The sequence below is a fragment of the Meriones unguiculatus genome, chromosome 3, assembly GCF_030254825.1.
Source record: "Meriones unguiculatus strain TT.TT164.6M chromosome 3, Bangor_MerUng_6.1, whole genome shotgun sequence".
NCBI lineage: Eukaryota > Metazoa > Chordata > Mammalia > Rodentia > Muridae > Meriones > Meriones unguiculatus.
This window is the reverse complement of record NC_083351.1, coordinates 7870148-7893939: the sequence shown is the minus strand read 5'-3', so window position 1 is coordinate 7893939 and position 23792 is coordinate 7870148. Positions and strand designations below refer to the sequence as shown.

Here is a 23792-nt window from a genome sequence, read left to right as displayed (position 1 = left end):
AGGGCCGAGGGACAGCTCTCCTCACCACGATCATCCGGGGGTTCAGCAGTGTGAGGTCCAGGTCATGAATGTCCGGATACCGAGGGTAGTCCTCGGCCATCTCAGCATAAGAAAGGCGTGGCTGGCTGGCACTCTGAAATTCAGACCAAGACAATGTCCTCGCCACCAACGGCAGCCGCTAGGAGGGTCACTCTGACAGTTCCCTCCCCAGGGACACTAGCCAGTGCCACCCAGGGGGAACGGCAGTACAGGAGCCACAGCGGGCACTGAGAGGGACACAGCCCGATTCCAAACCAGCTTCTAACGAATGAGGAAACTGCTAATAGGGGTTGTGTCTCCCAAAAGACACAGCCAACTTGTAAATCCTAGTACCTATAAGGTGCCTTTATTACTGGAAAGAGGCTTCTGCAGATTTGCTTACAGTGAACTCACCACTGGACTAGAGGGCCTAATTCCAACATCAGGCAGCCCACAAAACGGAGAGAGGAAGCAGGGTATGTCAACACAAGTAAAACTGAAGTGAGTTTATAACCAGCAAGGCCTGAAATTGTCAGCAACCACAAGTGACTGACTTGAGAGGAGGCCAGGAAGGACCCTTTCCTAGCTCCTTCAGAGAGCTGGCCCGTTCCCTCTGGATCTTATACTTAGTCTTTAACTACGAAAGACCTCGCCTCAAGCTACCAGGACGATGGCAATCTGACACAATGGCTGCTGGACAATTATCACAGTATTGTCATCATTCCTCGGATCTCACTGCTGCTGTCAGGTCAAGGAGGCCAGTGCAAGGACTCACAGCACAGTGGCCACAGTGCTGGCTGGCCACTGCTCTCCTGAGGGGGCTCCTGTTCCCTAACTCTACTCTGTGACCTCCCCCTGGCTCACAGCTGTCCCAGTGGGGCAGCCCCAAAATCTACCTGCTCTAGCAAGCCAGGCCAGATACTTCAGGACCTAAGCTCTATAACCACTCCACTTTCCTTGCCCCTAAACTCCCCATCAGTCTCTACCCACTCCAACCAGGCTGGTCCTTGTGCCAGGGTAGCTCTCTTCTGCAGGCTTATCAGACCATACAGAGGCTCAGGCAGCTACAATGGGAGAAACCTGAAACTCCCAACATCAGGAGAGTTCACTCTGGAAACCAGGACTCTGGGGAACTTGCTCAGGCTCTCTCTGAAAAGAAGGTATGAGGGGGTGTGGTCTTGGGTGCCATGGGGACACCCTAAAACCAAATGAAAGAGAAAAGATGGCTACAGTGGAGCTGGCAGGAAGAGGGGTATGTCTTCCACTAATACATGGAAAAAAGTCCACCTACAACCAGAACTAAAATCCTGCAATCCTAAAGGCAGGCACGGCAGCTCATGCCTGTGATCCCAGACAGGAGGATCATCCTCAGCTATCCTGTGTGAGGTATAGACCAGCTTGGGCTACATGAGACCCTGTCTCAACAAGAAAAAAAAGCAAAGGGAAAAAGCCCTCAGGCTACGAAAAGCTCAGAGGCCAGCAAGCAAGAAACACTGAACAAGATGTGGCAGAGGCTAAACAAGGGACAACTGCCATCAGCTTGCCACCTCTCCCTCATGACCTGGGGCCTCGTGGCAAAAGGCACAGTAGGCTACAAACCCTCCTCAGCAGCTGCCCACACATCACATGACCGGAGCCTCTCCCTGTCCCCTGCCTGCCTTCCAGAACACCAGAGCCCAAGACTTACGGATTGACTTTCGGAATAGCACACTCCTCGGACAAGCAAGGTGACAAGCTGAGAGCGCAGGACGAGGCCGTGGAAGGTCAGCGGGCGGAAACGTTCCTCCATGGTCCAGTCTTCACTCGGGGACTGGTCAGGGTATAGGTTGGGGTAGGGAGTGTATCTGTTACACAAAAACCAGACGCTGCCTCGTATACCCTCAGCAGGGTCACTTCTGCCACATCCTCAGTGCCTTCCCATAACCTGCAGCAAGCTCAAGGGCTCCCTCACACCCTCTGTGGAGAGCACTCTGCGTGGAGGGCGTGGGCAGCCAGGGCGAGGCCCTCACCTCCTCTCCAGCATCTGCTGTAGCAGGTCCTCCTTCTCGGCTGGCTCCTCGGAAGCCACGTGCTCGTCACACACGTTGCGCAGCTCACTGGAAGGGTAAGACTTCATGGACTGGCCCCGCTTGCGCTGCTCACCGGCACGGGTGAGGATACTGGACTTCTATGGATGGAGAGTGGGGACAAGGACAGTCTTTACTGGGCATACAAACATAGAGCATCTTTAGGGCTGTGATGACAGGAACAGCACGGTGCAGGTCAGTCAGTCTGAGACTTGAACATGAACCTGAGGCCTCACACAATAGGTAAGCCTCCACCACTGTGCTACATCCATGACCCTGCCCAGTCCGTGTGTCACTTGATCTTGGTGGTCAGTCGGACTGAGGTTTAGTGATGTGGAAGCAGCCTCTGGATGTCTCTTTTCATGGGACCAGACCCCAAGGGCTTTGACCTCACAGATGAATGAGGAGAAGGAGCTGGGGTCTGGTTGGAGGACTCAGGTCAGTTTTATGTGCATGCATGTGTGTCCTGGGGAGCTTTATCTTGCCCTGGCTCCTTCCTGTACTCTTCTGTCTGCTTTCTCTCTACCATGCTGCTGGCTATTCCACTCTGGACAGTTTCTTGGCCTTGATGGACAGATACCTCTGAAACACAGGGCAAAATAAATCCTTTTTTGTTTGGTTTGGTTTGGTTTTTGGATTTGAGACAGGGTTTCTCTGTGTAGTTTTGGCTGACTTGGACTTGCTTTGTAGACCAGGCTGGCCTTGAACTCACAGCGATCCACCTGCCTCTCCTGAGGGCTAGGATTACAGGCATGCACCACCACCGCTCAGCTTTTCTAAGCCACACTTTTTGTCACAGTGATGTAAACTTATCTACTGCAACCAACCTCATGGTTTCGCTGGCCTGAGACTCCACATCTGCTCATTTGGGGAGGTGCACCTCAATGCTGCAGAGGGAAAACCACCTTTCTCTTACATCCTGTCTTAGAGGACTGTCAATGCACACGGCCTTAGTAAGGTGATGGCCCTACCCTCCCTGGACTGTGAGCTGGGAGCTACCTAAGGACAGAGACCAGCGGCACCCATCCCACCCGGTCTACCGAACAGCACCGAGGCCAGTATCTGCATCCTTACGGCTCGCAGCCCAAGTCTGCGGCTCCTAGCCAGTTTCTTCCGCATTCTTTTCATCTGTGGTTTCTTGAGACAGAGTTTTGCTATGTAGCTCAGGCTGATCACACACGTGATCACAGTATTCCTATTGCCTGGGTCCCCCCTTTCCTAAGCAGGCCAGAGTCCATTGTGTCAGCAATTCTAGAAGCCTCCCTGATGCTTGTATATGGTAAATAATTAATACCAAGTCTGCTGACTTTAAAAGAGAACCCCTCCCCCTGCCTCCTGCTGCCCAGATAAGCATACATCCTCTGTGAGACCTACTGTGCACATGTGGGGGTGCTGCAGACTTGCCCTACAATGACCCAGTCTGAGTGCACCCCAGCATCAGAGGTAGCATTGCATAGGATGAGTGTTGGGCCAGATGGCCCTCCTCACTGGCCTTCCCTTTGGGCCATTTTCTTTACCTTGAACTTAATGTTGTTGCTGATGAGCTGGTTGCCTTTCATGAACTCCTTCTCATTGCCCCGGTTCTCTGTGACCACTGGGAAGGCATGGTGGACCGTGGTTCGCAGGATGCTCACCAGAGACTGGATGCGAGTGTGCGGATAGACGTACGTCAGGTTGGGCTCCATGATGTCACTGGCCCTCAGTCTGCAGAGGGGAAGCTGTAACAGCCTCAAAGAGACCACTGGCACAAGGGACAGGCTGGGTTGGAAATGCTGCCTCCCTTCTCCACCTGGATCACGGGCCTCTCTTCTGAACCATCCCCAATAGCTCCTTCGCCTTCCACCACCACGCCTGCCATGCCACTCCCCACTTCATCATGCTAGGGGCCACTGCTACCTCTCCATGAACCCCACCTGCTTCCCAAGGGCTGGCCAGCCACTCCTTGACACGCCACATCACATGCTATGTGTCAATCACCACTAATTGCTAGTTATCTTGGAAGTTAAAGGGCAATTCTGGAGTCCTTATTTAGGCCAGGATGGCAGGCCAGAGCCCACAGATCAATTTCAGCCCTGCACACTCATCCACACCCATTTTCCTGCTGTAGTGGCAGGGCTGTGGGGCTGATAGGCTGCAAAAAAACAAAACAAAACAAAATCGGCGGGGGGGGGGGGGGGGTTCAGACGGACCCTGCATTAGCTCAATGGCCTGCCTGAAATCCAGACGGAAGCTGAATATCTGTGAATGGTCCAGACAAGTGGCTGGATGTGTGGGTGGGCTGAGTCACTGCTAGGGCTTTCTGTGCTCTCAGTGTAAAGCTTCTAGTCATGTTAAAGCTTGACGCAGTTCTCACAGCTGATCTGGCCAAGGAGCCAAATAGCCACAATTGCCTCACTTCCCTGTGTCCCTCCTGCTATCAGTTCCGGGGCCTGCCCTCCAGATTCCTAGCCAACGCAAGCTGCTCAACATCTCCAGACACACAGGGGACCCAGAGGGGACCCCAATGTACCTTCCTCTAATCTGAGCAAGGTGAGCTACTGTTTTCTACCCTGACAGGCCCTGTAGGCCCTAGAGCTTAGAAACTACTGCAAAGGTGTGGGAAGAGGCCAGCATCTTACTTGTCCATTTCCACCTCCGTCTCCCACTCCAAAAGAGGCACACCTCGCAGGCCAATGTGAATGTCGTAAATGCCCTTATTGAAGAAGTCTCCTGTCCACTTGGCCACCTGGAGCATAAAGCAGAGACCTGAAGACAGCCCTTGAGGAGAGCCTGGTCCTCAGTGCGCCAGCAGCCAGAAGGAAGTGCTCACCATCAGAGTGATCATAATGGGAAGCCCGTAGGTGATCTCATTGGTAGACTCAATCAGGATGACAGTCAGGCTGATAGTCATCCTCACAACGCCACCCAGGAAAGCTGCCGCGCCAATCAGGGCGAAGGTCCCAGAATAGATGTGGCCCAGGCCAATGTAGCTGGTGAAGAGAGAAACAGAACCAGGCTTAGGTTCACACTGGTGGTGTGGGCTCCCACACTTGTAAACACGGGGTCACACGAGCACACATTAAATCCACATTACCTTTTCAGGACATTGGCAACTAAACGTCCAAAAGCTGCTCCACACAGCAGGGAAGGCACGAAGAGGCCGCTGGGGACAGAAGTGCCAAAAGTCCAGCATGCGAGCAGGAAATAGAGGATGAAGAATAAGGCCAAGGTGATGGGGCTGAAAGTTCCTGCGGGGTGAGAACAGGCCTGAGTCACACTGGCAGAACACACAGGCTCAGAAAACTGCACCCCAGCCTGGTCGCCATCCAACACTGGAGGCAGAAACCTGAACCTCTGGCATGGGACGCCATCACAGAAGAGATACCTTAGTGGGTGCTGACACCTGCCCCCAAAGTGTGCGGCACTGACACTCACCATCCTGATGGAAGAGCTGTAGGATGGCAGACTCCTGGGAGTTGAAGAAGAGTGTGGCCATGTCATTGTAGGTGTCATTGGGACAGAAAAAATTCTTGATAGATGAATTCACATCTTCGGATGTGCCCTGAAGAGGCGGGATCAAAAAGTCAATACAGATGCATCGGAATAGGACATACAGGTCTTCAGTGCTGTCTCCTATGCCAAATGCCTGGCTGAAGAGCTTCGCCTGTGTGAGGAGCTGGGGTATAGCTGGAGGAAGTAGGTAAACACCTGTGTGTGGGCCCTAGGTGGCAGCTGGCTGTGATGCCAAGCTCTTGTATTTTGAATGTGAAGTGAAGTAATCTAGGTGAGGATGAAAGCTTCTGTTTAAAAAAAGCATTTTGTGATCCAGGCATGGTGGTGCACGCATTTAATCTCAGCACTTAGGAGGCAAAGGCAGGCAGCCCTTTTGAGTTTGAGGCCATCTTGATCTACAAAGTGAGTTCCAGGACAGCCAGGGCTACACAGAGAAACACACCCTGTCTCCAAACACCAAAAAAAGTGGCAGTGGCTGGAAGCTGCAGGAGGCTAGGAAGCTGAGCCCAGGCCATCACTTTCCTTGAAGTCTCAACTTTGGTTCCAAATTAAAGAAAAACAAAACCTTTGTTCTGTATTTTCTGCAGAAGAAAACAGCCTTAACATGAGGCCCACAACAACACCACGCTCCTGCCATCTTCCCTCCAATCCCACTAGGAGAACGAAAGCCCAATGAGGGAGAAAAAACCCTCTAGTGGTCTTCATATTCTCCCTGGGTGCTCTGGGTGAGCTCTGCCTTAGGAGCAGAAGCAGGGCATCTGCAGGATGGTTCTGGATTTCTGGCTGGTGGAGTACAGGGGCTGAGCTTCACCCCCCTGCTGTCCCTGTGAACATGGACATTAAGGATGAGATCTCCCAGACTCTACTCCATTAATGATGCTACAGAGACAAATGCCCTCTGTGGCACTGTAATAGCACTGGATGATGGTGTCTATAATCCCGGCAGGTGGACCTGGCCAGCAGGAGAACATGGCCAGCAGGATGCGGACTGCACTAGGAAAGAGGACAGCACCTCCTGCTGCCAGAGAGCAGTGAGTGGAGGGGCCAAACCTGGCTGTGGCTGACTGCCACATCCCAGTCCTATCTGGAGGAATGGCAGTCCCAGGCCTCTCTGGAAAAAGTCTTGAGGTCAGCTGAGAGACCACTTCCCTGCCAGTGAAATCCAGCTGCCCTCCACACCAACTTTGCCCTCTCTACAGAGCCTGGGAAGGGCTTGTCCCCATCTATAAAGTGAAGTAATACCTTCCCCTCAGGCCACGTTATCAGCTGAGAGATCTTGGCCAAGCCCTCACTTTGCCTGTTTTCTCACCCGCACTCCAGGCAGCACGGTGGAAGAAAATAGAAATGAGCACTCTGCAAAGTACTTGTGGAAGGTCTGAGCTGTGACACCGGCCTTCTCTGGAGCTTGCTGGACTATCACTGCCCAGGAGGCCTACAGTCAAGAAAGTCGTTTCTTCCTAGGGCAGCCGGCTACCTTTTGTGGTTATTTAGTTACTTTTTTTAGATTAGCTGACTAGCACAGAATGTGTTTTGTTTTTTATATTATTAGTGTTTCATAACAAAATACATTTTGAGAAGTTTGGTCTCATAAATGGAGTGGCCTCGGGAATCCTTCAGCAAATGTCTACCTGCCCATCACACACACCAAAGTCTCTGTGGTACCTTTGTCCCAGGCATCTGGAAGGCCATCCTCTGCCTGGGGGCTACTGCAAGGGCCTTGTAGACCTCTCATCTAAAACACCCTAGGAATTCACGGACTGTTTCCTGGGGACTTGGAAGAGGCAGCAGCCCCAGAGGGCTCTAAGAGCTCTGAGTTCCTACTTAGAAACAAGACAGAACTCAGAGAACAGTCAGCAGCCCCCACCTTGGAGACCACACCATGTGCTTCCTCCCTGACCATCAGGGAGGACCAAAACATGCAGGCAGATGCACTCCCAGGACCCCCTAAAGGTGGCAAGGAGAACAGCCACATGCTGGGAGGAGTCAGCATCAGCCTATGAGTGACTCTCATATCACAGAGGTGAGGTGACAGGTCTTGGGGTCCTATACACCTGAAGAGGGACAAGCGTAAATGGGGCCTGGAGAGAAGTAAGCAGTAGGCTAATGAACATGAGTGTGGCTCACTAGAGAAGAGCTGTCAGAGGCTCTGACAATGCAGAATGGATGGCAACTGTGCACCTCAGGTAAAGGGCCTCAGCACAGTCAACAGTACAGGGGCAGCAGGGCTCTAAAGAGACACAATTCTGGGTGGAGGAGAAAGACTAAGTCTGCTAGGGTTACCTGGAGCTGGAACGAGCCATTACCGGTTTGACTCGCAGAGGACATCTGTCGGCATTCTCCTAACACCATGGAGGCCACAAACACCACCACAGTGGTCACCAGGGACACCAAGAGACTCTCCAAGACTCTAGAAAGCAGAGTACAGCTGTCACAATGCAATCGAAGGACGCCTAGGCTTGAGCACATACAATCACCACACCTGTCCCATACCCGCCCCCACAGGGCAAGCCCAACAGCCCTGGTCGAAGCACACACAACCAGAATTCACTCCAGACTTGATGTGTCCAGCTGGCTGTACAGAAGAGCAGGCAGCTGATGAAGGGAGCTGTGGCCACTCATCATCTCTGCCTCAAGAGCTAAATGGGTTTTCCTTGTTAAGTCCATGGCACAGGCAAATCATGACAGACAGTGCCTCAATAGGACCGCTGACCCTCCTGACCTTTGGTCATGTGTGCTAGCAGCAGGCCAGCAGAGGGTGGCTCACCCAACCAGTCAGAGAGAAGCTCGGCCCCTGCTTCTCTGGCCTTCTTAGGGCATAATTATGAGCCTGTTGAGGTGCTTAGTCTCAGAGAAGAACCTCAGTGGGTTGGGCAGCAGGGTCTGTTCACAGGACCATCTTCCTTGGGAGAGATGGCCCGCCCACGAGGGCTCACTGCAGATACCTGACGAGCTTAGGTTTCGGGTGCACGTTGCGCATACGGTACTTTGCAAGCCTCTTGTTCAGACAGTTGAATGTGGCTCCCAGGAGACCCCCAATGACCCCCATCACGACGAAGAAACCCAAATCCACAGCTGTCCAGAGATGACATTTTTTATCAGAGTCAGAGCACTGAGGGAAGGGGAAAGAGAGGGAGGGAGAAAAACCAGAGTGGCCATGAGAACAGGAAGGGAAAGAAGCAGAGACAGGAACAAGAGCGGCATGCCTTCCTTCCCTGCTGAGTCCAGGCTGCCCAGGCACACTGCTGACAGGAGCAGGAATGTGCAGGAGTGATGGCCATTCCAGAGGCCATCCAACCCTCTGGACTTTGACTTAACGAGGAAGTTTCATGGGTAAAGTGAAATATCCTGAGAGGAAGGATAAGATATACCTTAAATTCGCCGAAGTTCAACAACCCAGGCAGCTGGAAGGAGCCCCAACTTCCAAACTGAATCCCAGAACGGAAGAAGTTGAGGGTGAAGGTGGCAGACATGGAACAGAAGAGCTAGAGACAGATGACAAAACGCAAGAACACTGGTGATATCAGCTCTCTCCTGTTATTTATTCATTCACTTATACATTTGTTCTGTGTGTGTGGAGGTCAGAGGAGAACTGCAGGAGCCAGTTCTCTCCTTCCACTATGTTAGTGCCTAGGGATCACCTCGAGTCTGGATTGGCATCAAGCGCCCCTCTCCACTGAGTCACCTTACAGCCTGACCTTCATAGCTCACCACTCCACGAGGTGTGGTGGCACTGGCTCTCAGGAGGGAGAGGCAGGTAGACCTCCGTGAGCTTGAGGCTAGCCTGGTCTACATAGTGAGATCCTGTCTCAAAACCAAACACTACAACAAGAAAACAAACACAGAAATAGAAACCTATGGCTCTGAAGAGATCATCGGAAGTGGCTAGGTTCAGGACCTTCCTTGGGGAAAGCAGCTGAAGGCATGCTCTGAGCCACTGTCACTCCACAGTCTGAGTGCCTGATGCTGACAGCTCCTTATGGAGCAGGCCCTATGCCCAAGAGGAAGGAGGACAACTGGAAATGATTTCAAATCACAACCCTGACATTCCTTCCTCCCCAACAGAGACTTACACATTTTCATGGCAGAGGGTTCACAAAGACAGAACAGCAGCTGTTTGGCATGGGTGTATGGTTGGGGTGCCATGGGGGTGGGCTCATAGAAAGAGCACAAAAGCCCACTGTTTGGAAGCTATGGCTGCTATGACAGGAAAGCTCCGTGGAGTCAGTCTGCCAGCTCCAACAAAAGGACAGTTACATGCTTCAAGTGATGTTGCATGCACTCTGGGTCTAAGAGGTGGCTTCGTCTCCTTACCACTTTCCATGTGAGCCCCTGGTTCCAGAAGGATGAGCCCTCCTCCAGGCTGAACAGGGTACCCCCTATAGGGGCCCCAAAAGCCGCAGCAACTCCAGCAGCTGCCCCCGCTGATACAAAGTCCCGCTTGTCTCTGAGAAGAGGAGGGGAGGGAGACAGAACATTTGCTTGTTTAAGAGCAAGCCTTCAGACTAAAGAGCCAGCTCCTCACTTCTTTACCCATGAACCTTCTCCCTTACAGCCCAGGATGTCAGGATCACAAAAGAGCAGGGTCCTGGTCGGTCAGTCACAGCTGCCTCTGAGCCACACATCCACTCCCCACATGCTTGAGTTCGAAGGTAAAATAACCTCCGGTGTGCTCAAGACCATCACCCTGAGGGGCTCCTGGGAGTCAGTGGACTCTGACAAGAGGAGCCTAGTGGGAGGAAGTTAGGTCATTTGGAGTACACTCATAAAGAGGATGCTGGGACCCATCCCAGGCCAAAGAAGGACACTGAAACCCTCAAAACTGTGAGGGAGAACACATTTCCCTTTTTTAGCTGCCCATGGGAGGTATTTGCTACTGTAACAAAAGCCAATGCAATGCATCCCATTCCCTCAAGGGCAACAGCTCTTCACCTGAGACCAGGAGCCCCTGACCCAACCAACACAGCTTCAGTCTACCAACATGGTAATGAGCCAGGAGCCGAAAGGGGTGAGAGTAACACACAAACCCATAGGGCTAGAGTCTGTCCTGCAGGGCACCCTTCCCTAGCTGGGTTTTTAGTTTGGGACCATCATCATTGCTTGAAATGGCTCTTACGACAGACAAGTGGAAACAACCGTCAGGATGAGAGCTTGGTCCTTTTGCTTTTCACTCTCAGGAGAAAAGCAAAGCAGGCTCCCTTTTCTGACAGCTAGGGGTCACGAGAAGCCAGGCTAGCACACAGTGAGGCTGCGCCATGCCTCCCAACACTCCCGTACCTGTCACTTCGGAAGTAGGGGAAGTTAAACTGGATCTTCCGCAAAGAGATGCTCTGAAACTGAAATGGGGGAAACAAAGTCAGAGAGGCCATGAAAGCAGAGCACGGGACCATAAAAATTTTGTACAGCCAGGTGCAAAACAAGGAAGTGACTTAGGGGTGGGTTCCACAGGTGTCAACAAGTCAGGAGCAGGGGACAGCAGAGCCGGGGCCTGGAGGGGCCTAGACCTGCTGCATATGATGGCACTAGCTTCTTCAGGGGATGTCACTGGCACTCCAGAGTCTCACACAGGCCCCCATGCCTTGCTGGCCTCCTTCCACTCCCAGGCTCATTTCTGGGAGACCTCGTACTTGAGCAAGACAGCAAACAAGATGGACCTGGAGCAAAGAGCCTTCGTCCTTCAACCCCAACAACTCACACTCCAGTAAAGTCCCTTTCCCAGAACAGGGAGGAAAAGATCACAAGTGAACGTTCTCAAGGGACCGAGACTTCTCAAGCAAAAGCCCAGGTGTCTAGAAAAGCCCTTTAGAATGTGAGCTTTGACCAGGTGCGGTACCTTCAAGCAGGAGGCTGAGCGGCAGAATTTTGAGTTCAAAGCCAGGCTAAATATTTAGTGAGACTCTGTCCCAACCAATCAATGAAACTAATTTTTAAAAGGGGATATTAAGTCCTAAGCTGGCCCTTCAGGCACTCATCTATGCTCAGGAGTCTAACCAGTCACAGGACTACAGAGAAGAAAGGAGCTGGGACACACTGTGCAGTGTGCACAGGTGACACCCGCCTGGCCCCGTGACTGTTGCTGCATCACCTAATGTGGAATGAGCAGAGGTGGGCCCGAGGCGGTCAGCTAACTCTTCCAGACACGTGGCACTTGGTAGCTTGTGATCACCAGCAGACATGCTGCCTGTCAGCTTCTCCTCTGCTTTCTGTTGCTGCTCCCAAGACTCAGCAGCACTGCTATACTTTGAGGAGCGATAGTTATATGCTTTGCTGGGACAGACCACACAATTTTCACCTCAACTCCCAAAGGCAACAGGTTCTGAAATGGCATCAAGGACATCACAAAGGATTTTTCCAGATCTGCTGGGAATTTACCCAGGAGGTAAATTCTGAGGGTACATTGCCTGGCTTAGCAACCCTTACCTGAGGGAGGCCAGCTCCTACCACGGCACCACTGTGGATCATGGGGCCTTCTTTCCCCACAAAGAGCCCTGGAAATGTGGAGAAAGAAAGGGCACAGTCAGCAAAGGGCCTCTGGCCTAGACTTTACTAGGTAAACCTTTCTTTCAGCAATTAAACAATGCAGGCAAGCATATGACTGACACTCTAAAGGCAAAAACTGAGCCAGGGCCAGGGAGAAAGCTCAGTCAGTAAAGATCCAGGATCCATTTTCAGCCCCAACATAGAAAACCCAGAGCAACAGCGAGCACCAGTCATCCAGCACTGGTGAACCAAGAGGTCCCTGGGAGTCCCTGGCCAGCTGGCCAGCCTAGCTTAACTGACAAGTTCCAGGCAGTGAGAGAGCCTATCCCAAAACCAAGATGGGTAACTCCTAAAGAGTGACACTTGCCAGGCAGTGCTGGTGCACCCCTTTAATCCCAGAACTTGGGAGGCAGAGGCAGGTGGATTTCTGAGTTCGAGGGCACTCTGCTCTATAAAGTGAGTTCCAGGACCACCAAAACTACACAGAGACTACCCACCACCACCCCAGTCTTGAAAAAAAACAAAATACAAGCAAACAAAAAAGAGTGACATTTAAGGTTCCTCTATGCCCCGCCTACTCCCCCACACATGTGGGATAGGCCAAATCCTCTTCAAACAAGACCCACTTGCTACAAGGGATAATAGTTCTTATTTTTAAATTCCAATGCCAGGAAGCCACAGCCTGTGGTCAGGACCACCCTGCTTGCTTCTGTACAGCCTCTAAACTAAGATTTTACTCCCTTCTTTATTTATTGATGGTGTTGGGAATCAGGCCCAGAGCCTTGTATATCCTGGGCAAGTATTCTACCACTGAGCTATACTCTCAGCCAGCCCTTTATCTGTTTATTTTTGGCTTTTGAGGCAGCATTTTATTTTGTAGCAATGTCTGGCCCGGAACTTGATATGTAAAACCAGGCTGGGTTCAAACTTAAAGCTAGCCTGCTGCCTTTGTCCCACGAGTGCTGGGATTACAGTTATGTGCCACTATATGGCATGGTTTAGTTTATTTATTTAGTTTAGTTTATTGCCACTACGTCAGCAATGCTGGCCTTGAACTCATTCTGTACCCTGGGCAAGCCTTGCGCTCTTCCTGCCTCAACCTCTCAAGAAGTAAGGATTATGAGTCTGTGCCACTAGGCCCAATATTTTACCTTTCTTTCCTTTCATTCCCTTCCCTTTCATTCACCTTCCCCTTCCCTCTCCTCCTTTTCCCTTCTCTTCCTTCCTTCCCTTGTTTCTTTTTGCCTTTTGCTGGGACAGGTTCTCACTTACACAGCCCAAGCTGCCCAGGCTGCCTCTAACTCCCCGTGGCCTGACGACTTCAGACTCCCAAGGGCTGGGATTTTTACATGGGGACATTGCGCATGATTCCCTTAAGTTCCTACAGCATGTCCTCTGCCTTCTCTCGTGACCCACAGAGTCTGAAACATTCACCATCTGGCCATTTATACAAAATGTGGGCTGACTCTGCCAGAGCCGTCCCTACAGACGTGATCATTCTTTAAAACAGAATGGTGACATCACTGGCTATCACAGAATGACAACGTACTAACAGTCTGTATTTGAAAGCCCATAGACAAGTGAGCCTGGGCTATGGAATGAGACACTGTCTCGGGAGAGAAAGAGAGAGAGAGGGGAGAGAAAGAAGAGAGGAAGGAGGGAAGAGGGGAGAAAAGAAAAGAGAATGATAAGGCAAGGACCAAAGGAAACAAAGTTGTGTGGACACAAACTGTGCTGTGGTTTGAATCTGAGCTTCCTTCAATAGACTCAAAGCCCAAACCCCTAGTGTGTCCTGCTCTTTTGAAGGCTGTGGAACCTTAGGAGGTGAGGCCTGGCTGCCAAAAGCAGGTAACTTAGAGGTGGCCCTTCAAAGCTTATAGCTCAGCCCTGGTTCCTGCTTCCTGATGCCCACAAAATATTATACCTCCATTATTGAGGTATCCTTGCCTTTCCAGCTATGACAAACTAAAATCCTTCTGAGACTATGAGTGTAAATGACCCCTCCCACCTTGAGTTGCTTCTGCCATGTATTCTGTCACAGAAGCAAGGAGCTGACACAGACAAGAAGTACCGATAACAGTGAGGAGTAGCCATAGTCCAATCTAATCAATGCACAGGATGCCTTCAGCACTCCACAGGGAGAGTAGAGAGCCTCTGCTCACCTCCAGACACACTGAACAGCACCCCAAAGACTTTGCAGAGCAGGGTCCGGAGGCGGACAATTCCAGGCACCTTCACACCATTCAGATAGCACTTGATTTCGGGGATCCCTGAACCTGCTGCCACTGGCTGTTGGGGAACCAAACACACAAATATATTAAGAACCCACCACCATGCAGCTTACACTCAACAAGCCAGAAAAAAAACTAAGCAGGGATACCCACGTCTTCCTTCCCAGCATCACCTCCTTGGGTGCTTGTTCAGCCAGAGATGCGGGACTCCAGCCTGACAGCATTCTAACAAGCCCCTCTCACTGTGTGTGCAGTATGGTCAACATCACTGCAGACCTACCTTCCCCAGAGTCTGATCTGCAACACGGTAAACTGCTCTCCAGGCACTTCCAAGGTGTTACAGAGGGTGAAAAGCGCCTTTCCCACCCATCCATTCCTCATTAATCTCACCACACACCACAGGCTTTGCTTCTAGAAAGATCTCCAGGCGAACTATACAATGTCTGCAGTAACCTGAATGCCTCCTGTACCTGCTTCCCAACACAGAGCTGAAGAACACTGAGTGCACAGTCCTAGCCAGGGAGTGGTGGCCCATGCCTTTAATCCCAGCAGAGGCAGATGGACCTCTGTGAGCTCCAGGACAGCCAGGGCTACACAGAGAAACCTTGTCTCAAAAAACAAAACAACAATACAAAAGAAAAAAACAAAACAAACTAAACCCTCATAAACAATTTCCAAACCTCCTTACCTCTATCAAGACGAGAAGGCTTGCCAGGAAGACGAAGGTCAAGTTAAAACCCAGGAGTTCAAGGAGGGACAGGGCGAGGCAGCCTTTCTGACTGCATTCCTCCACCGCTACAGAGGTGAGTCAAGGAAAGGGCTCCGGCCATGTGCCCATAGTCACTTGAAATGGGACAGCCACCATGGCTGCTCGCACACATCTCCCTGCGCACCACAAACAACTTTTTAGAATTTTTAAGTTTTTCTGTTTTGTTTTTTTCTAGACATGGTTTCTCTGTGCAGCCCTGGCTGTCCTGGAACTCACTGTAGAAAGGGCTGGCCTCGAACTCAGAGATTCGCCTGCCTCCTCCTCTTGTGTACAGGGATTAATTTAGAGCTGTGGGTCACAAATAACTTTAAAACATTTTTTAAAATTTATTTGTTATTTATTTATTTTTTTATTTCTGTGTGAAAGAGAAAGAAAGAGAGTGAGTGAGAGTGTGTGTGTGTAAGAGAGAGAGGGAGAGAAAGAGAGAATAGGGGTACATGCACTGTAGGCAAGGTACCCAATGGGGCCAGGAGGTGTGGGATCCTCGGAGCTGAGTTACAGGTGGTTTTGAGCCCGTGAGGTAGCTGTGAGGTTGTGGGTGCTGGGAACAGCTCTGGCCTCCGGAAGAGCAGCAATCTCTCCAGCCCCTACAACAATCCCTTTCCGCTGGGTGTGGCAGTGCCCAACTTCAGCCCAGACAAAGCCAAGTGGGTCTCCAGGGTCCAAGGTCAGCCTGGTCTGCAAAGGCTTGTTCCAGGCCAGTCAGGCCTATAACGAGCCCTCATCTCAAAACAAACTAACAAAAAGGAGCCACTTTAGGGACTGGCCAGTCAGCTCCATGCCTGTCAGCCTGATCCCTGAGACCCGCAGGGCGGGAAGATGACAAGTTGTTCCCTAACCTCCACAGGCTGCAGCAGCTGTACCCCAACCCCCCACACAAAATAAGATAAAAAGGAACCACTTTAAGACTACAGACTTCCTCACCCCAAACACTACAAGAAGTAACCAACCCTCCCGAAGCCCAGCTTGAACAAACTTCTACAACATGCTCTGGACGCCATCTGGACGCTAGCACTAAAATTAAACCCCTCAAGTCTTCCCTTTCCTCCCTCCCACTTCAGGGGAGGGGAACACCACTAACAGGAAACCACTGTGCCCTGTTTGCTGTGCATCCCGTGTCCCCACAGCTCTCTACTGTACCATCCACACATCACAGTGTGGCTCTCAGTGCCACACTGCCTGAGGATCAGCCATGTTTATACACACAGCTGTGGCTTATTTACTTAAACTTCCGCATACAATTATAGCATATGAACAAACCATAATTTCTCCATTCCCTCGCTTGGTGATTCAACCTTCTGCTGTCATAAGCTGTCTTGAAAGCTGCCTTTAATATGCCTAAAGTCCATATCTAAGAAGGAATTTTAAAAGCCATACATACATTAAAAAAAAACAAACAAACCCATATTCCTGTTTCTTGCCAGCGCTTTCTAGCCTCTCAATCTCTTCCTCTGAGAAGTCATTGAGTGGTTTGATTTTGTTCTGATAAGCTGTAGGCATTCTTTCTAGATGCGTGGAGATGAACTGTCTGTCCGCCTCTCATGTGTGGTACTAGGGACTGAAAAGAAGGCCTTGTATAGGCCACACAAGTGCTCGACCACTTCATTTATCCCCAGCCCTGTTCAGTTTTTCATTTTGAGACATGGTCTACACTGCCCAAGTTGGCCTCAGACTTTCTCTGTTGCCTAGGCTGTCCTTGAACTTGCACTCTCCTGCCTCAGCCTCCCTAGTAGCTGAAACTGCAATGAGCAGCAAGAGGCCTAGCTTTTGTTTCTCAAACGTAGGAAAAACTATCCCAGGCTGTGAACTCGGGTTTCCCTTTATTTACAGCATTTTCTTGTTGTTTGAGTTTCTACTCATCTTCATAAATGGAGTGTTTATTTAAATATGGTCAGGCTTTAAGGTCAAGGACTAAGATGGATGTCTTTGCCTCCACCCTGTACCTCTGGAATTTTAAGAACTTATACTGTGCTCCTGCCATCATTCAGTCTCTTGTTTTGCTCTTTCACATCTTCAACCCAAACCTAGGAAAGGTGGTACAGACCTATAATCCCAGCATTTAGGAGGCTGAGGCAGGTGTATCAGGAGTTTTAAGCCCAGCCTGGGCTACATTTTCCAAATCACAACTAAATACAAAACAACACTGCTCTCCATGGACTTTAGCTTTATGACTAGGGATCTGCAATTTTCCATGTGGACAAGGATAGCCAATGCCCAGCATCTTTCACTGAACAATCCATGTCTTCTTCACTGACTGTTACCCTGTCAGTCACATTTCAACATGTGCAGGCTGGGTTCTGCTTCTCCAGCTGGCAATCTTGTACCAAGACACATTTGTAAGTGGCAGCATCTTGAGTTCTGTTGTCCTAACAGTAGTAGGACCCTTTTGTCTGTTTTTTACTCAAACTAACTCAATGACTATGGCCCTTTATTCTTTCATTCTGCTGTATAAAGAGCAGGGCTCAATTCCGTGATGAATTCCAGGGAATTCTGATCAGAACACTGAATGCATAGGTGGCCTTTGGAGGAAAGACTTCTCTGGGCATTTGTGTCTTATCCACCTACAGCACCAATATCCCAATTAAAGTCTGCCTTTCTGAAGCTGGGTGTGGTAGCACATACCTTCAACTCCAGCACCAGGGATACAGAGGCAGAGGCAGGTGGATCTCTGTGAGTTTGAGGCCAATCTGATCTTCATACCAAATTCCAGAACAACTAAGAATAGCTAATAGACCCTGTATCAAAAAAAAAAAAAAAAAAAGGCCAGGTGCAGTGGCACATACCTGTAATTCCAGTACTGGGGAGGCAGAGGCAGGTGGATCTCTGTGAGTTCAAGGACAGCCTGGTCTACACAGCAAGTCTAGGACATACAAGGATATACAGAGAAACCCTGCCTCAAAAACACAAACAAACAAAAACGTCTTGCTTTCCTGTCCACTGAAAATTTAAACCTCTTGCCTGAATGGCTAACAAGCAGCCTTTCAAATACTACATTTACTGTTAAAATTCTCAGAAAGAACCTCAAGAAGCAAGGGCCTGAGACAATGGAGCTGTAGAAAGGATACATGTTTGAACCACTCCAAACTTGAGTTGGGTGAAGAGTCGCACAGAGAAGTCCACCAAGAGACCCACCTGTAAAGCGTAAGAGAGCAGTCACACCTCTCCATCTCCAGCTGAGGTACAGGTCATCCCTTAAAAGCCTCACCTTCCCTCCCTGCACTCCCAGTGCTTGCTCATGGCACCAGCAGCAGCAGAGTGAACCTCTGCTAGTCACGATGGCTTTTGAGAGGTCCTGCTCCAGACTGACCCCACTGCCTCTCCAAAGAAAAGAAATACAGCAGAGTAAAGGAAGAAGGCACAGAAAAGATGGGAGAGTCTTATAGTTAGAAAGGGCAAGACTGAGCTGGGCGTGGTGGCCCATACCTGTAATACCAGCAGTCAGAGGGGCAGAGGCAGAGGAATCTTTGTGAGCGCAAGGCCAGCCTGGCCTACAGAGCAAGTCCAGGACAGCCAAGGCTACACAGAGAAACCCTGTCTTAAAAAAAAGAAGAAGAGGAGGAGGAAGAAGAAAAGAAACTGCAAGACTGAGTCATGTGAGAGTCACTCAGCAATTTCCAAAAGATTCAAGAGAATAGTGTTGCTAGTCGTGCCCAGCTGGACAAGCACGTGGCTTGGAATGCTGCTCTAAAGGACATTTACATGGACATAAGTAATCTCTGTGTTTGGTATTAGCCCTTTTTAATAACTGAGAACCATTCTATCAGTTGCTGGCTACCTGTGGCCACTGTTCCACTGCAGAGTTTAAGGGAGATCCAGGAGTCTAGAGTGGGGAGTGAGGATCAAAGGCGTCTTGCTCTAACTCTAGCCACTCTAGCCACTCTCTAGCTAGTGCCTAGAAGCCTTTTAACTAAAGCAGAAGGTAGAGACAGAGCAAAGAGTGAAAGAAGGGCAGCTACGTAACAGAGGAGGCTGCCTTCTCAGCACTGACAGGGATGAAGCTATTGATGAGGAAGGCAGTTAAAATGCTACAACACTCAAAGAAAAATTAACAATTATATGCAAATGACACTTCCTACAGGGAGGACCACAACCAGAAATATATATATATATATAGTACAGGTGCTTTTTCGTCCCCAGCCCCACCATGGACACTAAAATTATACAGAACACTTAAACCAACCCAATTTCATCCCTGTCCTGCTCTCCAAATATTAGCAAACAGGCCTCCTGACTGCCTTACTGCCACTATATTTTCCTTGTGAATTTACAATAGTAAGACTATCCTGAGTACAACATCAATGAAAACTGGCTGTCACTGAGGCTGTGTGACATGAAACATATATACACACTTCTAGATATGCCACAGAGTTAAGCCCAAGACTTGTGTCCAAGTTCTGAGAAAGGCGGTAAGAAGGCTAAGCCCCTCGTCTTTTGACAACAGGAATCAGACTTGGCATGTGTCTTCTGGCTGGGTGCTGACTTTTCCAGCCTCTCTTCTTTCGGTTTAGTGATGTTAAGTCCGTAGTTATGGCCCCAGACACAAACTGCTACCATAATCTTTGGTGATGTGTCCAGCTTTCCTTGTCTGCGATCCATCTGTGAACCAGCGGAATCCGGGAGCCCTGCTCATTCTGGCATACCCCTTCACCTTCCACTGCCAACTCAATGTGAGCAGCATAGTGTGACCTCAACATCCACTGGGCTCTAACCGCTGTGTGGTACCTGCCGCCAGAAACAAGGGCTGCCTCACGTATTAGAGTTCTGACCAAGCAAGCCTTGAGTGCTGGGAGAGGCCAGAGCCTATGATTCACTTTTGTGGAATAAAGCAAAAGCAAAAGTAATGTGAAAAACCAGGCCACAGAGAAGAAAAGAGGAAGGGCAGTCTTAACAGAGCAACAACTACCCCAGTGCTACAAATGTTCCAGCAACAAGTCACAAAGGTCATTCACCAGAAAGGCTTTCCCTCCTCCCGACCCATGCATGCACCGTGTCATCTCAGGTTCTCCTACTCACCAGCCCAGTGCAGACGCCAATGGCGAACACCACCATCCACTTCACCGCCTCGTATCTTCGCCCTTTCTGTTCACAGGGAAAGAATGTGTCCGTTTGTGACAGGGAAAGGATGCATCTTGGCTAACTGACCCTGGACTAGGTCTACAGGGACAGCAAGCACGGTGAGCAGGCACAGTCTCGGAGCCGAGCCCTACAGGGCTGAGCTGGGTCTACTGACTGGGGGTACAGTGGACGGCAGGAGGATGTCGGGCAATTTTGTGTGTTTGGGTGGAAGCTGCACATGCCAACATTGTGAGAGTGAGTGCATATGTGTGTGTGTGTGGACCAGAGAATAACTTTTGAAGTCAGGTCTCTCCCTTCCCCATCTGGGTCCTGGGGATCATATTCAGGTTGCCATGCCTGGCAGCAGGTTCCTTTTCCTGCTGAGACATCTCAGTAGCAGGGTCTAGGGATTTAAATGTCACTCTTTCACCAAAGTGTTTACAGAACAAAGAGAAAGGACATTTACTGAGTCACATGAAAATTAGTTGTTGAGACTTCTTCAGTCACGAGCTGTGGGCTCACCTTATTATCCATTGTCTCCAACACTTCCAGGTAAGGGTCATTGATGCAGCGGTCATAGTCCAGGCTCTGAAAGAACACAAGAGTGATAACGGCACACATGGAATCATGTCAAAACCTAACCCAAGGAAAGCTCATTTCCTCCTGTTCAGCAGGAGGTGGGCACTGGCAGTGCCAGGGAGGGCAAATGCAGACTCCAACCCTGTGGCTGTGGTTCTGAACCTGTGCATGGAACTCACCCGAGGGGAGTCACATATGCAGCGAGACCCAGCAGCACTGCTTCTGAGGAGCCTCACGCTCAGGACAAAGCTTTTAGTGACAAACTTTCAGGGTCTGAGAAGTGGTACTCAGTGGTAGGGTAGCATACCTGAGGCCCTGTGCCACCAGTCTTGCCCAACTTATTCCCTTACATGTGAGCAAACCTTCAATTAACCAGAACCAAGCTAACCCAGGTCAACTAATTGTAATTCTCTTTATAGGTGTCCCCTATGAAAATGAGAGTAGCTACAGACCCCAGGCTTCTTTCTAAAAAGCAACTTCTCATGTCTGTAGGAAGTGGCACAGAATGAGCCCAGTTCATCCAGTTTCTACGCCTCAGGCAGCATCCTTTCAGCCAGGCTGCAGAGGTCACAACCCCTCCAGGCTGTGTGCAGGTACACCGAAGACAGCTGCAGCACCAGCCAAAAGAAACCACTGAATTTCTACGTCTTGTGAGAGAAAGTCCGGTCTGTATTCTCCCCTCCCCATAACCAGCTCCACTGCCACATCAGCTAATAAGCAAGCTGGACATTGGCCTGTGGCCTTATTCTCAGGCACGAGTTTTAAGTCAGCCAAATATAGGTGTGATGTGTGACAATTTAATCCATCCATGACTGCTGGGAGCAAGTCCAAATTCCTTTTTCATAAGAGTCCTGGAGTAACAACAGCTGACTGGTAAATCAATTATCATATATCTCAACACAAGACTAGGTAGCAATCAAACCATTATAGCAAAGTCTTTATCACCAGATATGGAAAATGTTCAGCCTCATTAAGTGGTGGGGGTGGGGGGAGTGATTTAAAAAGGCAAGAAAGGTAGTAGGGGTAGAGATGGCTCAGCAGTTAAGAGCTCCAGCTGCTCTTGAAGAGGAGCTGAGTTCAACTCCCAGTGCCAGAATCGGGTAGCTCACAAGAGCCTCAAGCACTAGTAAATTCACTGTACACAAATCCATACTTAACAGACATACAGATACTTTTATGTAAAATTTTTTACATTTATTTTGTGTGTGTGTGTGTGTTCTGCTTGAATGAATGCATGTGTACCATGTGTGAACCTGGTGTCTGTGGACGTAAGAAGACTGTTTAATACCCCTGAACTCAAGTTTCAGATGGTTGTGAACCATCATGAGGGTGCTGACTAGAACTCATGTCCTCTGCAAGAGCAACAAGTGCTGTTAACCACTGAGCTATCTCTTCAGCTATGTAGCTCTGGATGGTCTAAAACTCACTACATAGACCAGAGGCTGGCCTCAAACTCAGAGATCTACCTGCCTCTGCCTCCCAAGTGCTGGGATTAAAGGCATGTGCCACCACCCCTGGCTTCCTTCCACTTTCAACAGTCAAGTGCACCCCTTGACTGTGGGATCTGCTGCTACCTCCAGAAAACCAGCCAGTGTCTGCTAGACAACTCCTTGGTGTGAGGGTAAGTAAGCCTCCCGTATGTGGTGTCAAAAACGGGGTACACGGTGGGGTGAATGTGACAGGAAGTGGTCAACCCTTTCTAACCTAAGGGCAAGATGTGCCCACAAGACAGACAAAGGCTGGGAATCCCTCTCCAGATCTCTTGTCAACAGAGGCAGACAATGGGAGATTGTATTAAGACAGCCAAACTGTCTCTGGCAACTGTCTGTTCTTTAAACTCATTTGTCTACCCCCCCAGAGTAAAATCCATGTAAAATCCAATAAAGCTGCCTCTATTTTTAAAATTTTATTTATTTATTGTGTATACAATATCTTCACGTATGCCTTCACATGAGAGGAGGGCACCAGATCTTATTAAAGATGGCTGTGAGCCACTCTGTGGTTGCTGGGAATTGAACTCAGGACCTCTGCAAGAGCAGACAGTGCTCTTAACCTCTGAGCCATCTCACCAGCCCCAAGATGCCTCTATTTTAAATGACAAATTTTTAAATTATAAAGCCAAGTACTCTCTTCCGAAGCTGCCTCTACCCACCTTCCCTCTCCCCGGAGAAGATGACCATCTTATCTATCTCTCCTGCTGTGCCTGCCTCACACTATGTACCTGTCCTTCTTCTCTTAATCCAACCATGGCTACTTTATTTCATTCTAGGGAGGAAAGGCAATGAATGGTCTTTGTCCCACACCAGAGCTCCACAAACAAGTTGATCTATATTGGCAGAAAAATAAAAGGCTGCTTAAGCTGGGTGTGGTGATAGTACAAATAGAATGCAGGGTTGAAGGCCATCTAGGGCTACTAAGAGTGACCCTGTCTTAAAAAAAAAAAAGCCGGCACAATGTCCCACACTTTTGATCCCAGTGCGCAGGGAGGCAGAGGCAGGTGTGTCGATGTGAACTTGAGGCTATCCGGATCTATAAATCAAGTCTAGGACAGCCAGGGCTACAGAGAGAAACCCTGTCTCGAAATAAAAACCAAAAAAAGAAAAAAAAGTTGACTAGATGGCTCAGTAAAGACACATGCCCACAACCTGAGCCCCATCCCCAGAATCAGAACTAACTCCACAAAGCTGTACTCTGACCTCCATATATGGACCTCAGAACACAACACCATGACCTCTCAATCATAAGAACAGATTTCATTTTTTATGTGTAGTGAGTATTTTGCCTACATGCATGTATTTGTGCCACATGTATGCCTATTTCCCACAGAAGCCAGAAGGGGGACATTGAATACCCTGGAACTAGAGTCACAGACGGTTGCGAGCCACCATGTTGGTGCTGGGAATTGAACCCAGGACCCCTAAAAAAGCAACCAGTGCTCTTAACTACTGATCTATTTCTCCACCCCCTAACAACTTTTTCTTTTAAAAAAAGTGTGATTCCTCCCCATCCCCAAATACATAAAAAACCTACTCAGAGGGCCAGACAGTGGTGGTACCTGCCTTGATGCCAGCACTTGGGAGATAGAGGCAGGCAGATCTCTGAGTC

The 23792-nt window shown here is 49.7% G+C and overlaps 1 protein-coding gene across 2 annotated transcripts in view; it reads right to left on the bottom strand.

Annotated features, from left to right (window-relative positions):
* Clcn6 (chloride voltage-gated channel 6) overlaps positions 1-23792 on the bottom strand; it is a 31047-nt gene that overhangs the window by 4753 nt on the left and 2502 nt on the right. Inside the window, exons 3-21 of one of the 2 annotated variants that reach the window (XM_021649142.2) lie at positions 20631-20696; positions 20067-20132; positions 18119-18185; positions 14973-15079; positions 14216-14342; positions 11994-12061; positions 10851-10909; positions 9888-10020; positions 8945-9058; positions 8519-8685; positions 7857-7983; positions 5499-5625; positions 5158-5311; positions 4894-5053; positions 4703-4809; positions 3602-3788; positions 2028-2185; positions 1706-1862; positions 26-133 (exon numbers count right to left, since the gene is read on the bottom strand). In XM_021649142.2, the coding sequence (XP_021504817.1) occupies positions 26-133; positions 1706-1862; positions 2028-2185; positions 3602-3788; positions 4703-4809; positions 4894-5053; positions 5158-5311; positions 5499-5625; positions 7857-7983; positions 8519-8685; positions 8945-9058; positions 9888-10020; positions 10851-10909; positions 11994-12061; positions 14216-14342; positions 14973-15079; positions 18119-18185; positions 20067-20132; positions 20631-20696 (2259 nt within the window). Of the gene's footprint in view, positions 1-25; positions 134-1705; positions 1863-2027; positions 2186-3601; positions 3789-4702; positions 4810-4893; positions 5054-5157; positions 5312-5498; positions 5626-7856; positions 7984-8518; positions 8686-8944; positions 9059-9887; positions 10021-10850; positions 10910-11993; positions 12062-14215; positions 14343-14972; positions 15080-18118; positions 18186-20066; positions 20133-20630; positions 20697-23792 lie in introns of those variants that run through there. The other variant, XR_002476845.2, reaches the window with a different exon arrangement.